Source organism: Vitis riparia, chromosome 13 (assembly GCF_004353265.1).
Source record: "Vitis riparia cultivar Riparia Gloire de Montpellier isolate 1030 chromosome 13, EGFV_Vit.rip_1.0, whole genome shotgun sequence".
NCBI classification, from domain to species: domain Eukaryota; kingdom Viridiplantae; phylum Streptophyta; class Magnoliopsida; order Vitales; family Vitaceae; genus Vitis; species Vitis riparia.
In genome coordinates, this window is record NC_048443.1 from 8,817,353 (window position 1) to 8,832,996 (window position 15,644).

General features: G+C 36.2%; 3 protein-coding genes across 4 annotated transcripts in view; all 3 read right to left on the minus strand.

Annotated features, from left to right (window-relative positions):
* The window catches only part of LOC117927576 (tetraketide alpha-pyrone reductase 1-like), a 3,541-nt gene extending 175 nt beyond the window's left edge, over positions 1-3,366 (minus strand). Inside the window, exons 1-6 of one of the 2 annotated variants that reach the window (XM_034847169.1) lie at positions 3,190-3,362; positions 1,801-1,970; positions 1,406-1,597; positions 1,075-1,237; positions 420-609; positions 1-115 (exon numbers count right to left, since the gene is read on the minus strand). The exon at positions 1-115 is cut by the window's left edge and continues 175 nt beyond it. In XM_034847169.1, the coding sequence (XP_034703060.1) occupies positions 1-115; positions 420-609; positions 1,075-1,237; positions 1,406-1,597; positions 1,801-1,970; positions 3,190-3,313 (954 nt within the window). In that variant the 5' untranslated portion in view covers positions 3,314-3,362. The other variant, XM_034847170.1, reaches the window with a different exon arrangement.
* Positions 3,367-6,875: 3,509 nt separating this feature from the next.
* On the minus strand, positions 6,876-8,069 carry LOC117928278 (putative disease resistance protein At3g14460). The gene has a single exon (XM_034848187.1). It carries the CDS (start codon positions 8,067-8,069, stop codon positions 6,876-6,878), a length of 1,194 nt encoding a protein of 397 aa, XP_034704078.1.
* Positions 8,070-12,995: 4,926 nt separating this feature from the next.
* Positions 12,996-13,718, minus strand: LOC117928279 (putative disease resistance RPP13-like protein 1). The gene has a single exon (XM_034848188.1). The coding sequence runs from the start codon at positions 13,716-13,718 to the stop codon at positions 12,996-12,998; it is 723 nt and encodes a 240-aa protein (XP_034704079.1).
* Positions 13,719-15,644: the final 1,926 nt, after the last annotated feature.

Below are 15,644 nucleotides of genomic sequence, written 5' to 3' on the forward strand. Positions count from 1 at the left end.
GTTCTCCATGGTATCCTTCAAGCTCACCTCCAGAGGAATGAAGTCGATGGCCAGACTTTTCACTTTTTCCTTGGATATCTGGTAGGTTGGCATAGGAGGTTCATCATCTGCATTCCTGCCATGAATGAAATATGTAACGAATAGGAGAACTGTAACAAATAACATGAACCAACCTCAGTAAACTGAAATATGTTGCAGGTAGAAGCAGCTAATGAACAGCATGAACAGCATGAACAACATGATCAAGCAAATCTCCTAGGACTGAAATAACAAATGGAAGCAATTGATGATCAGTCTTATCTTCCTTTTCATTCTTCTACATGATTGTAGTTCTTCATTACTTTCAGATTATGGTTTGTTTTAAGCTCAATTAACTTTTTTGGTTTTGTATATAAAAACTACTCCATCAATAGACTTACTTCTGAGGAAGGTGGAGAGCAGGGTAAAGCTCCTGTAAAATCTTGATAGCCTCAGAGCAGTACGTAACTCTCTCAACTAAGCAATATCTTCCACTAGCCGAAGAAATCTCAAATGCTTGAACATGTGCATTGGCAACATCTCTAACATCAACCCATCTGTAAGTTGAACTCGGAAATGTTTGAGCTCCTCCTACAATAAAATAGCCTTTATCAATCACTTGTCTCACAAAGATTTTATACATAGAGAATTCATGAATATAGTGAGCTTAATCTATGCAAATACATGTTCTTCACTCAGATTTTTTTTTTTTTTCTAGAAATTTTCAGGGAAGTAATATATGTGCATGGCAAATGATTAAGCATCAAAATTAAGTTTCTGAAGCTACTTAGGCAAAAAAGACCTAGCATTTCAAATTTTTTTGGAAGCAAAAAGAGAAAAGAAAAAGAGTAACAAGTTGCATATGCTAGGAGTTCAAAAGCATTTTCTGGAAAGAAAACTACTTTTAAATCGAAGCAAAAGTGTTCTGCTTTTCCTTGTATCCATACCATCATCATCAACAACCAGTGACACCATTTACAATGAATTTTCTTTCTTACTTTTAGCAGTATGAAAAATAGACAGCTAGCATTATTTCCATGAATTTATGAATAGTACCATTTATCAAGTTGAGAATTATCTCCATAGTCAGATTGATTGTTGGCTGTAAGAAAGGGCCGATCACGAACCCAGGATTCATTGTAACCAAGTCAATCCCATTTTCTTTTGCGAATTTCCAAGCAGCCTCCTCTGCTAGAGTCTTTGAAAGCACATACCAAAGCTGATAAATGAACAAAAGATTCGGTTAATTTGAAGAAATTAATCCAATTCACATGCAACAAGATTGGGATATATCAAGCTAAAAATTCTCATATACTACATCTTGGAAATGAAACAGTGAAACAGTGAAACAGATGATAAGTACTGAGAAATTAGCAGGCATACTCACCTTTGATTCCTCACAAAAAGCTGGATCTGAAAACCAGGTCTCGTCAACTACAACATCAGGGGTTAGAGTTTTTCCATTGAATATTGTTGCAACAATGGAAGATGTTACTACCACTCTTCTAATAGAAGGAACCTTTGTACATGATCTAAGAACATTGAGTGTTCCATTCACTGCAGGATCGATTAATTCTACCTGAAATACGGACCAAAATGGGAATATTTATATCAACAATATTGTGAAACTGAGTTTAGGGATCCAAGCAGCAATGGAGAAAAGAGGTGGCAGTGGACTAAAACACGGAAACACGGGATTGGTGGCTCATTGAAATCACAATATATAGTGATCACAAGCAAACTAAATTTACTGAAATGCAGTCGTAGTTATAGGGGATGAACCTTTGGGTTGGCGACTTCAAGCAGAACAGGGGATGCAGTATGAAAGACGCCTTCACATCCTTCAACTATAGAATCAAAAGACCCTTCTTCCAGTAAGTCTGCTTTGAACAAATGAAGTCTTTCCTTAGCTCCTTCAAGAGCAAGTAAGTGTTCTATCTTGGTTGGATCATCTGTGGAATGTATAATTGAATGAATAACTAATCCATCTTCTGATTGCAAGAGGGACTATCCCAAAAGCATGTTTAAACGGAAAATCAATTTGGCGTATCACATAATCAGATTTGGTGAACATGTCAAACCATTTCGTGACATGTTAGTCTGTCCATAAGGGTCGTCATGAAGATGGAACTTCAGAATAGAAATTAATACCCGCAGAAAAAGGTAAAGTTCAAATGTCTTTGGTATTAGGAAAGGTGCCCACTTCAGATGGACTTTATTTTCCTTTGTGACTGAACTTAAGCAAAAGCTCTAATACAATGATAAATAATCACTTTTCTCAAAAGTTTACACAGACTAGGAATAAACCCTGTGTGTGTTGAACTCGGTGAAGCATAATATAGATTTCCAATATATACATGAGTGATGCTCCTAGACCCAATTCCTTCTCCCAACACTTTCTCTGCAGGCCTTGAGTTAGTAAAACATTTATACAAAATACCATTCAATCTATGAAGAAGAAATCAACAAAACATTGAAAAGAATGAAACATTTTCCTAGGTCGTTGTATGAGAAGTTTAACCTTTACTTATTCAACAGTCCAGATTGTTTGGAAATATGTATTTCGAAGTTTAACCTTTCCAATAATTTGATTTTCGGGTTCCCCCAGTGTAGGCATCTTATAATAAGACACTTCAACAAAGTAAAAAAATATGTATTTCGAGCTCCCAAAAACTTCAATTGTTTGGAAACGAACAATATTGAACATAGGTGAAAACTCTAATACCTTAACAAATTATGGTCTCAAAAGTTTAAACAGATTAGGAATAAACCAACAATACTGTTTATTGAAGTTGGGGAAAGATGCCCCTACACCTAATTGCTTCTCCCAACGCCTTCTCTGCAGGTCTTGATCAGTTTGTAAGATATTGTTATGAAATTCCATTCAATCTATGAGGAAGAGATCAACAAAACATTGTAAAGAGTGAATCATTTTCCTAGGATCATTTTATGGGAAGTTGAAACCTTTTCTTACTTATTCAAAAGTCTCAGATTGAGTCTGAAGCACCAATTGAGATTGATTAGAGTTAGGATTCCACATGGGTACCATGGAATTTTCATTCTATATGTATGTCCATGCCCATGCTCTCTTCTTGTACTACATAACCTATGACCCATTGCATTTTCATAAACAACAATTTATAAACATGAAAAGTTAAGAGTGGTAGTGACCTGGGTTGCGAAGGGTGGCTTTAACAGTGTACCCACGGAGGAGCAAGAGCTTCACCAGCCACGATGCTATGTACCCAGCTCCTCCAGTCACACACACCACCTTCTCTGCTACTGCTACACTCATTCCTTTCTTTCTCCAATTTTTTGCCCACAAAAGGTCAAAGTTCCTGCTTTATGATAAGGTTTGAGATGATTTGTGCGCTCTGTAAAAGATAAGCCAATAGGCCCAGCAGGGCCCGCATAAAAGATTAATATAATAGCAATGAAAATGACTAGAATACAGTGTTTGTTGGTCACTCAATGGTGTGAATGGGCCAATGTGTGTTATTTTTCAATGTTTGAGGTGTAATTTAGTATCAAATTTATTTCAAAGTCATACATCACCAAATTATTTGTTAAGCTTCTTGGTCACTGATAGATTATGATCATAAAGACAATAGAGCTTCCTATTTTGTTGCTTTAGACTTTCAATAGAAGGAGCATCTCACATATTAAATCTCAAGACTCACTCTAAGGGTATAATGATCATTTCACATATTAAGCTCAAAAATTTGAAGTGAAAATGACTCAAATAAGCATTTTGTAACTAGAAAGATTACTAATTACCAAATTCATGTTTAGTTTGCATTGATATGATATTCAGTGACACACATGAATATGAGGCACCCAAATAAGTTTTGATTATGAGGGAGATAACAATGAAGGCCTTCAATTCACATGTTTTCTACAGTTTCTGCTCTTAATATGATTTTAGATGCAAGAACTACAAAATCTTGATTTGCTTAAGAGTTCTGGGTAATTAGTCCCTTTGAGAGAAAGTGAAAGATGTATTTGACACTAGCTAGTGCCATTAATTAGAAAAATAAATGAAGTTATCCTATATTTAACTAGAAAATTTGTCATAATAGAATAGAAATGACTGAGGATCACAAATAACTGTCCAACAAAGAAAAATTATTAAATGAAAATTTTCATTTTACAGATCCTACATCAATGAATTTGGTGGTCAAGATGTGAAATAAAAAAATCATATTCAAATCCAGTTAGAAGGGTACCATTGAAGATACTTACATTGAAATGAAGAAGGCAATGTGAATCAATAATTGATGTCTACCCTCTTGTCTTTTTAGCTCTGCATGGCATATATCTAACTTGAATACTCAACAAGAGCCAAATAAATTGAGTTCTTCGGGGTAAAACAAAATACGCTCAGCCATAAGCATGTAACTTCTGTCAACAGCTGCTTCATTCCTAGTCATTTTCAACAGATGTCTACTCGATATTAACAAGGGGTTGAGCCACTTGTAGAAATCTACATTGATACGAGAAATTGACATTGGTGTGAAGCAGATAGAGAGCAAGAAATGTGTGTTTAGAATAATCGTTACCTTACATTAAAGTTGGAGGGTTGAATTTCCCTGCTCCCATTTTTTGTAATTTTGATTCAAAAATGAGTTTAGATCCTTTCTCACATAATGGGTGTGCACAACGTTGGGTCAACCTTCTTCTATCCCATCAAAAACCTTTCATTTACTAGTTGACTTTTGTTGATAGCTAGTTCTTGAAGCTGGGTAGGTTGTCCTTCTCTTGGCAAAAATGACTAGAGCAGGGCCATTGCGAATCTCTAGAATTGGAAGAAGGATGAGGTTTAGGAGAGCTAGGGAGGCTAGAAATTCCAGATTCTGGAATCTTCTATTGAAAGATTAATGAGAGTTGCAGGAAGAAATAATCTCATTAGGAAACTGGAGTCCAAAATATAAAGAATGATGAGATTCTGAGAGAAGTGAATCTGTGGTGGCCCTTCTAAGAAAGGTTTCATAGTATTCTTGCAATTATATTCTTGTAACTTGTCTCTGAAAATAAATCCAGACCCGGACAATACAAAGCCGTTGAAGAGATACGAGATTCTGGATTTGATGAAGTAGAGAATTGAAATCCATATTATCTTACCCCTGAGGTTGTGTAGGAAAAATATTGGATTCAGATACTCCTCAGATATTCAAATATTCATACAATGGATCATTGTAGAACATCTTCTTTGAATTGACTCCAAAAGGGTGCTGCCCAATTTGAGCATACTACATATGCAACAATTCCATTAAAACAAAATTTTGGAACCAATGCTTAGGTATATAAGATTTATATATAGCTAATGAGCATGCTTGATTTTAAGTAGAAGGAAATTGATAGTCTATGTACTTACAAGTTCACAGTTGATACAGAACCAACTATGAAAGCCTTAAGTGATGTTTCATTATCATTGTTGTATTTTGCTCTAAGGGAAGTGGGCAGCTTGCAACTCCAAAATGATTGATGTGAAAGATGTGTGTCCCTTGATCACCGACTATTCAAGAAGACAAGTGCAGCCATGCACCTTCTGAATAAACATGGAGTCTAGCTCACCTTTTGGAAAGCAACTGAGACATTGACACCTTCAGATCTGCAGGCATCAAGACAGCCAAAAGTTGTTGCTGTTTTTCATCATAATTCCACTGCTAGCAATCAACAAGCGTAAGCTACTGCATGTTTGGGGTCTTCACAATAAAACCCAAATCCCCTTCTGTCAGCACATAATAAAAAGACCAAAAAAATCACTGTCAACCTCTTTGGCACCTTGAACCCATTCTTTTGACAACCTGCATCATCAATGTAAAACTTTAATCATTCAAGTGAATTTATGTAACCTCATAGTACTAATATGTTCAACTTCGTTATAGAGCCTCTGTCAAGTGAAATTTAGGGGTAGTAAGGAAACACAAACTACTCTTATGCTTCCAAACTCACTATCTTATATAACTCATCATTCAAGATAAAATATACTTTAGGCTCCACTTAATCAAATTCCTAATTTGACCCTATAAAGGTAAATCAGACTTTGTCACTTGAAGAATTTCAATTAGTCAGGAAATTTTGGTATGACTCGAACATTAAGTTTAATTTTCAATATCTAATTAGCAAAACTAATGATACTTACATGGCACTGAATACAACACTGTCAATCAACTCTTTCCCGTCCATCTATAAAGACAATCAATCTTTTTTTCCTTTTTAAGCACCACAAATGCCTCTCTATATGATGGAAAAAACCATAGGAACTTAATAGCAGAGATGAATCTATTCAGCTTATGTATTACATTCAAACATAAATTGAATTTGGAGAGGTAGAAGGAGTGACACTTACATGGAAGCGTGGCCAATTGAAGAGAATATACCAAGCCATGAGCTATGTCAGAGCAGCTTTCTAGTCAAAATTTTCTACCAAAAAGGCAAGTCCAGTCAGAAATTGTAGTAATGCATATGAGAAATTGAAAATAGCGATGAGGAAAGAAGAAGAATATGTGTTGGGAATGGGAATACCTTGTTTAATGTAAAGATAAGATCTGGTTGAATAATGTTTGCTTCCATTTTATGCATTCTCTCCAGTTATTATTGCTGAAGGATGAAACTTCACCAGATACTAAGATAGGGAATGTGGGCGATCTTGGGCCAATCTTCTCCGTTCTCCTCTGAGCACCTTTGTTTTAGGAGTAGACAGTTCCAGATAAATAGTCGTGAAAGTGTGTCTGGCAGCCCTCCACTTGGCAAAAACGACTGGAGCATTGGGCACATTTCAATAATTAGCCATTCAAGTGAAGTGAGGGCTTGCAGATCAAAGACGGACAGGGCTTCTAGATTGTGGAATCTTTTTATGAGAAGAACGGTGAGAGTTCTGGGAAGAAGAAACAGGTGGTACGGTGGCGGTGATCATCAGAAAAGGAGGCTGCTTCTGGAAATATGCCGCCAATGCAGAGTGTTTTAAGAGAGTTGAGCGTGCCAAGGCCCCATTGGGATAGAGGCATCTTGAGATTCTTGCAATCAAAGATCTCAAGTGAGGTAAGAGAAGTGAGGTTTTGCAATTGAAAAGGCAGCAGCTCTAGATTCTCACATCCATGAATCTGAAGATCTCTAAGGTTGTAGAGGCACTTTGGTAGGCTTTCTATATTAGGACACCACTTTATGGTCAAAAGTTCAAGTGAAGTACTGCAGTGAAACATTTCCTCTGAAATTGACTCCAATTGTGGGCAATACATTATCCAAAGTTGCTCAAGGGTGGAGGGAAACTTGCCTCTAGGGAAGGATGTGAGAGACGAGCATCTCTCTATATGCAACACTTGAAGACCAGCGACAGTGTTGTTGGAATGGTGGTCCATTATTCCCTCTGGTAAGGACTCGAGCCTTTCACATTCCTGTATATGGAGATGCTTAAGAGTGGTGGGTAGATGCCCTTTGGGGAAGCAAATGAGAGATGGACATCTGAATAATTCCAAGTATTCAAGGAAACACATGTTGGAGGTAATGGGATTGGGGTGCATCATTCCTTCTGGAAGATCTTTTAGATTTTCACATTTCCATATGATTAGTTCCTTAAGGGAGATGGGTAACTGCCCTTTTGGAAAGTAAATGAGAGATGGACAATTGTCTATTCTCAAATATTGAAGGAGACACATGGTGTTGGTGTCGTTAATATTCCTCCTCCTCATCATCCCATCAGGTAGAGACTTAAGAGCTTCACAATTTTGGATGGAAAGACGTCTAAGCATGGGTGGGAACCCCATCTCTGGAAATGACATCAGATTTAGACAATCCTTGATTTCCAACTCTTCTAGACATGTGAGGTACTGCCATACATTAGGAAGCTTCTCCAGCTTATCACAATGCTCAATCCTCAAATATTGAAGGTTGCAAGGATGCCCTTGCTCTTTGTCCTCTTCCAAGGATACAAGTTGTGGACAAGAAGAAATTTCCAATTGCTGAAGATGAGCAAGGTTTTCCAATCCAAATCTATTCTTCCACAAATATGTCAGTTCTCCACATTCAGAAACTTGTAGAACTTGAAGCATTGGCAAAAACTGCATAAACCCTTCATATAATTTGGTAAGCCCAAAAATCCTACAAATTGTTACTTGGGTGAGTGGAGAGGTCAGTTCCACTTTTCAGTACCACCTCATTACATTCTTCAGTGTGTAATTCACATATTGAAGGAAGCCTTGGAAGTGGAAACCCCAACTGTGGGCAACCACAAATATAGAGCTTTATCAAGGAAGGTAAATAATTGGGTAACTTTGTAATCAATTTGGGACAATTTTCAACTCTTAGCTCTTGAAGACAAGGGAATGACACCAATATTGACAGAGATGACTTCTCCCAATCCTCCCATGCTGACATACATGCAAACTACAGGGACTCCAACGATGGGAAAGGCTTATTAGAAAGACAAGTTGCTCCATAAAACTCTACACCAACTTTTTTTAACTCCATTCATTCCTTGAATCAATAAGTTTTTGAGCATAGGTGACTGCCCGAAGCATGGCAATGATGTGCACTTTTGGCAATTTATGAGACTTAGATATACCATTTTAGAGAATGAGGCATCCATTATCCAACGTGGGAATTTTGGACCATCATACAGCACAATGCTGAGTTTATTCAAATTTGAATGAGGCTGTAGAGAGTCAAGGACATCCATTTCATGTATTCCATTTTGTGAATAATTCAACTCGACATTCCACTTCATGGTCAATCCTTCAAGGTTGTGCTTTGTATTTAGATTGGCATTCCTTGCATCTTGAATATTCTCTACTTTCTCTAATTTTGAAATGCAAATTTCTCCTTCGAGATGCAACATATCCCTTAAATCCTTAATTTTCAAACCATCTCCTTCACCCAAAGTAAAATTGGACAATACTCGCAACTCTTTTAATTTTCCAATTTGTGGAGGCATTTCTTTTAATTCCCATGTACCAGAGATATCAAGATACCGAAGATTGATTAGGTTCCCGATGCTAGTAGGTTGCTTAATAAGATTCCTACAACCCAATAATATTAGTGTTTGTAAATTATAAAGACTACTAATGGACTAGGGTAACCACTTGATATAAGTCGTGGAAAAATAGAGATACCTTAAATGTTTCATGTCACCAAGTGAATTTGGTATCTCATTTACCCGATAACCACTCAATGACAACACTCTTAGGCGTCTTAATTTCAAGGCCAAGTCATGAATCACCTTGTTACTAACATATTGATATTTATAATCTAATGGACTAATTGGTAATGCTATAAGTGTACGCAAATGATCCACTAGCTGAAAGGCTTCAAATTTTATGAAAGTATCATATTTGCCACAAACAAATGATGAATAGTGGGACTTTCTAGAAATGGTGTGTTGTTGGTAAGTCTCCAAGTTATCTTCCATAGAAAAGCATATATCTCTGGTAACAAATTTTGCTAAATCATTAATGAGATCATGCATTACAAATTGTGATTTGTTATTACTTGATGCTTGAAAAAATGATCTTGAAAACAATTCTTGGAAGTAGTCATCACCTATATCTTCCATTTGTTGCCCATGACCTTCTGATTCTTGAATTAAACTCTCTGCCATCCATAAGCGGATCAACTCTTTGTCATCAAATTCATAGTCCTTAGGAAATATCGCACAATAAGAAAAACATCTCTTGAGATGTGAAGGAAGATGATTGTAACTCAATCTCAATGCAGGGAGAATATCACATTTTTTTCAGTTGGCAAATCCCATATCTTGCTAGTCAATATACTTTTCCATTTGTTTTCTCTTTGTTCATGGCGCAGCAGACCACCAAGTGCTTTTGCCGCTAAAGGCAAACCTGTTGAATTTTGAATTTTGCCTTAGTAATTGCTAGAATTTGAATTTTGAAGTTAAATATTGCAGTTGGAGTCTTGCACAAAATTTGCAACATCCAAATATTTTCTTATTTTTATTTGGTCAAGATTTGGTTTCTATTTTATAGGAAGTAGTTGTTTATCATCTAGTAGCTTGATTTTCTGCTATTCTAATGTCATTTCAGTTACAAGCTCATATAAATTCAACACTCTTCATCAATAAAATTTGTGTTCCAGCGGCCCAAAAATATATATTCTGCATAAGTATTTAATCTAAGATCAATATTATGGTATCAGACAGAAGTTATCTTGAGGAGCTAGTGAGTTGAGTGAGCCTGAATACCTTGAGAGTGCCAAAACACCTAAAGATCCGTGAGGTGAGTGAACCCAAAACACCACGAGTGAACCCAAACACCTTCTAAAATCATCTAGGAATGGAGGAGTCAAGTCTCACAGCTACACCATCAATTCTTGATGGAGACAATTATGAAACTTGGGCTGTTAGAATGACAGTTCATTTACAAACACTTGATGTTTGGGAAGCAGTGGAAGAAAATTATTAAGTTCTTCCCCTATGAGCCAATCCAACTATGGCTCAAATGAAGTTATATAAAGAAAGAAAGACAAGAAAGGCTAAAGCGAAGGCTTGCTTGTTTGCTGCAGTTTCACCATCAATTCTCATCAAAATCATGCAAATTGATTCAGTTGTAGAAATTTGTGAGTATCTCAAGGAGGAATACAAAGGAGATGAAAGAATAAAGAACATCCAGGTGATGAACTTGATTCGAGAATTTGAAATGAAGAATATGAGGGAGTTTGATGTTGTTAAAGACTACGCTGCACAACTTCTTTCAATAGCAAACAAAGTTAGACTGCTTGGAAAAGAATTTTCCAATGAGAAGATTGTTCAAAAGATATTGGTTACACTTCCTGAGAAATATGAAGCTACAATTTCCTCTTTGGAGAATTCAAAGGATCTGTCAACTATTAGCTTGACAGAATTATTACATTCCTTGGAGGCTGTGGAACAAAGAAGACTCATGAGACAAGGAGATACTATAAAAGGAGCATTTCAAGCAAGAATGCAAAAACATACAGGCCATAAAAATGGAAAGAAGAACAACAACAAGCCAAGCAGTAACAACCAGAAAAAATGGAGTTTTTCCACTTCGTCCTCATTGCAAGAAGACAAATCATTCTCCATAAAAATGTTGGTGGAGACTAGATGTGAAATGTAACAAGTGTGGTAAACAAGGACATGTGGAGAGGATTTGAAAAAATCAATAGTAGGAAGAAACTAGTGCAGCAGTTGACCAATGCTAGGAGGAGCAATTGTTTGCAGCAACGTGTTTTACTAATAAAAGCACCTCTGATAGCTGGCTTGTGGATAGTAGTTGTACAAACCACATGAAAAATGATCAAGATCTTTTTAAAGAACTTGGTAGAACAACTATTCCCTAAGTTAGAATTGGAAATGGTGAGTATATTCCAATGAAGGCAAAGGAATGGTTGCTATCAAAAGCCAAACAGGTTTGAAACTCATTTATGATGTTTTGTTTATGCCTGACATTGACCAAAACTTACTCAATGTTGGATAGCTTGTTGAGAAAAGATTTAAAGTTTATTTTGAAGATAGGAATTGCATTATCAAGGATGCTTAAGGCAAAGAGGTGTTTAACATAAAAATGAAGGGCAAGAGTTTTGCCTTGAATTTACTAGAAGATGAGCATGTTGTTGTTTTACAACAAGATAGTACAACAATGCTTTGGCACAGAAGGCTCAGGCACTTTCATCATGATGTTGTGCTTTACATGAAGAAAAATCAAATAGTTGAAGGACTTCCTGACTTAGAAAAAGATCTTCCTATATGTGCTACTTGTCAATATGGGAAGCAAACTAAACTTCCTTTTCCAAGGAAAACATCCTGGAGAGCAACCCAAAAAGTGCAACTGGTGCATACTGATGTTGGTGGACCTCAAAAGACGCCATTCTTGAAAGGGAGAAACAATGTGGGGCTGGTCAATAAGTTCAAGGCTGAATGAAGCAAGTCTTGGAAATGATAGACCTTGGAGAGATGACTTATTTCTTGGGAATAGAAGTAAATCAGCAGCAACATGATATTTTCATCTATCAAAAAAAATATGCAAAAGAAATATTGAAGAAATTCAAAATGGAAGAATGCAAGCCTACATCAACTCCTATGAACCAAAAAGAGAAGTTTTGTAAGGAAGATGGTACTAAAAAGGCTGATGAAGGACTTTTTAGAAGCATGATCAGATGCCTAATGTACTTGACTACAAAACGACTGGATATAATGTATGTTGTAAGTCTGCTTTCGAGGTACATGCATTGTGCAAGTGAAATTCATTTTCAGGCAGCAAAACGTGTGCTGAGATATGTTAAAGATACAATTGATTATGGTATTAAGTTCAGTCAAGTTAAAAATTTCATTCTTCATGGATATTCCGATAGTGATTGGGTTGGATGTGTTGATGATATGCGAAGTATTTCAGGCTACCGTTTTAGTTTTGGTTATGGTATATTTTCTTGGAGTTCAAAGAAACAGGAAGTTGTGGCTCAATCCACAATTGAGGCGGAGTATGTTGCTGCTACTATTGCTGTAAATCAAGTTTTATGGCTTAGGAAGTTACTGACAGATCTGGACATGAAACAAGAAATGAGTACTCAAGTGTTTGTTAACAACCAAGCTGCTATATCTATTGCCAATGAGCCAGTTTTTCATGGCAAAACAAAGCACTTCAAGATTAAACTATGCTTTTTGAGAGAGGTGCGAAAGGAAGGAGATGCACAACTAGTCTATTGCAACACGGAGAGTCAAAATGCTGATATATTCACTAAACCTCTTCCTAAAGCAAGGTTTGAGTTTCTACGTGGAAGACTTGGAGTTTGCATCTACTAAGTCAAGGAGGAGTGTTGAATTTTGAATTTTGCCTTAGTATCTGCTGGAATTTGAATTTTGAAGTTAAATATTGCAGCTGGAGTCTTGCACAAAATCTGCAACATCCAAATATTTTCTTGTTTTTATTTGGTCAAGATTTGGTTTCTATTTTATAGGAAGTAGTTGTTCATCATCTAATAGCTTGATTTTCTGAATGTCATTTCAGTTACAAATTTGGATGCTCATTGATATTTCTATTTTCGAATGCATGTTTTTCAAACACAGACCAACAATCATCATCGCACAAATTTTTTAGCTCATAAAAGTTTTTATCTCCTCCCATCATAGTTGCAACATTTTTACTCCTTGTTGTAACTATGATCTTGCTTCCTGGTGATCCCGACCAGAATGGAGACCTCAAGCAGTTCCAATCATTGTAGTTCTCATTCCACAAATCATCTAAAACCAGCAAGAATCTTTTCCCCTTGAATTCATCCCTCAACCTGTCTTGAATTTTACTGAAGTCCTGCAAATCACTGGCATGAGAAGTGATCGACTCGAGAATCGTCTTTGTTATTCTCATTGCATCAAACTGATCTGATACACAAACCCAAGCTTTTAGGTTAAAATGCTTGGTTGCCTCAGCATCATCATACACCAGCCTCGCCAGTGTGGTCTTGCCCATCCCACCCATGGCAACGATGGAAACTACAGAAACATTGGTTCCAATGGGTTCATCCCTAAGAAGCATGTCAAGTATAATCTTTTTATCACCATCCCTCCCGAAAACCCAAGGTTCATATACCAGAGATGTTGTGATTGGCCTTTCCCGAGCAGACTTGGTTATCCCTACCACCTTCTCTAGACCAAGCTCGGCCCTTTGAGCTGAAATTTCTTCTAATCGGCGAGTGATTTCCATCATCTTTGGTGCCATCTTAACATTACGCATAGCCTTAATAGGAGTGAAAGTAGAAGTACAACAAGTAGGGATAAACTTGCGTACCTTGCTTGCGCTGGCTCTATCAGGTTCCGCCATCACCTTTCTTCGCAAAGCTTCGTAGGAGAACTCGTCCAAGATGTCCTCCGTAAGCCAAATCCCTCAGATCGCCCAGCCATGCTTTCACCGACTGCTCTGTGATCTGCTTCTCCTCCGCATCATTCAACACTTCACGAATGTTGAACAATTTTTTCTCCCATTTCTTGAGCTCGTCTTGGACATGCTCTTGGCGTGCAAACTTGAGGAGATCAGAGGACGCCAGTTTGTTAAATAACACTTCAAAGGAAACAAAAAGAAGAGCCTCTCCTACAACTTCCATGGCCTCTTGGTAGAATCCAAAGGTGAAACAGGGGAAGTAGAAACCAATGGATTGCCGTGTCAAGACTCAAAACAACTTTGGAAGAAGTGGGTTACAGAATTGTATTCTCACAGTTATTATGGGGGGATCAGAAGGTCTCAGTAGTCAGTGGTGGGCCTCACAAACCCAGGGAAAAGAGTGGAAGATTTCCAAATGGCCTATGGCTAAGATGGTTTCTTGGAGACTGTATAATTCATTTCGGTGAATAAAGGCACTAGCACCAATCCAAGCTTCCTTTATTATTTGCTAATTTAACTGAAATCTTGTGTGCACAAAAGCAAGTGATTCCTTCAATAAAAGGTTCCAAAAAAAAATTACAAAAGAGAGATCTCTTGAAATCTTGTCATTTGGCTAAAGTATAAGATATTCCCACCTTAAAAGTCTTGAGATTAAATGAAAAAGAAGCATTGGCCGGGATAGATATCGATCTTAGTGCTTCTTCAAATAATTGTGTTTCCATAATGGTCATAATATTCTATATGATACGTTAGAGTGTGGTGACCCAAATTTGCTCCGACTTGAAAAGCTTGTAGTGGGATATATATGGTGAAACTCTAATTATGAGAATTTTTGGGGGTTTGTGGTGGCAATAGAGTAATCGGGTATGAACTTGTTTTGTTAATTACTCATATATATATATATATACTTTTATTGTTTCGTTCACAACTCTCTCATCTTGTACTAATCTTTTGATATAATAGATTTCATTTTTCTTTATCCATAATTTTTTTTATTTGGGTTTTTTCATGTAAATATGTGTGTTTTTATTATTATTATTTTTATTGTTTATTCTTGTTATTGTGTAACATGGTATATCCAATTCATTTGGATGCATAGATCGAAAATCCTTCTATTGTTAACTTGTTATTGAGAATAAGAATTTTTTTAGGTGAAGAGTAGTAGAAAAAAAAAAAAAAAAAAACCTCATGTCTCAAATTTTGATAAAAAAATAGGAAGTTTTCATAATTTGCATTTGGCGGTGCCTAGTTCCTACTTTACATACGAACCAATGTTGGACCATTAATGTCTATTATTGTTAAAAATTAATTGAACAAGTTCAAGGATTTAAAATGGGCACATAGAAAGAAAAAACATACATTAAAGTAATAAAATATATTATATTATAAATAGCTTCCTACATGTAAAATTTTGCATAAATGCATGATAATAGAATACACCATGAATGCATCTCACTTTTATTGTTTTTTTGCATTTTTAATTATTGAACAACAACGGTCTATTAAATAAAGTGGAGAATATTAGTCTAAAGTATGATAAAGAAAAATATTAGGTGTTATTTTATTCCCATTTAACTATCACTTTTAGAAAAAATATAGTTCTTTTTTACAAGTAGAGTAAAAAGATATGTATTTGATGTTCACAGCTGGCTTTTGGATTAATTATTTAAATCTTACAAAAGAACCATTCGAAATTTAGTCTTGGTCTTATTTGACAAAAATACCTTGATTATTTTCTTGTAAAAATAACTTTCTTTTTTGAAATCAACATGTAAATACTTG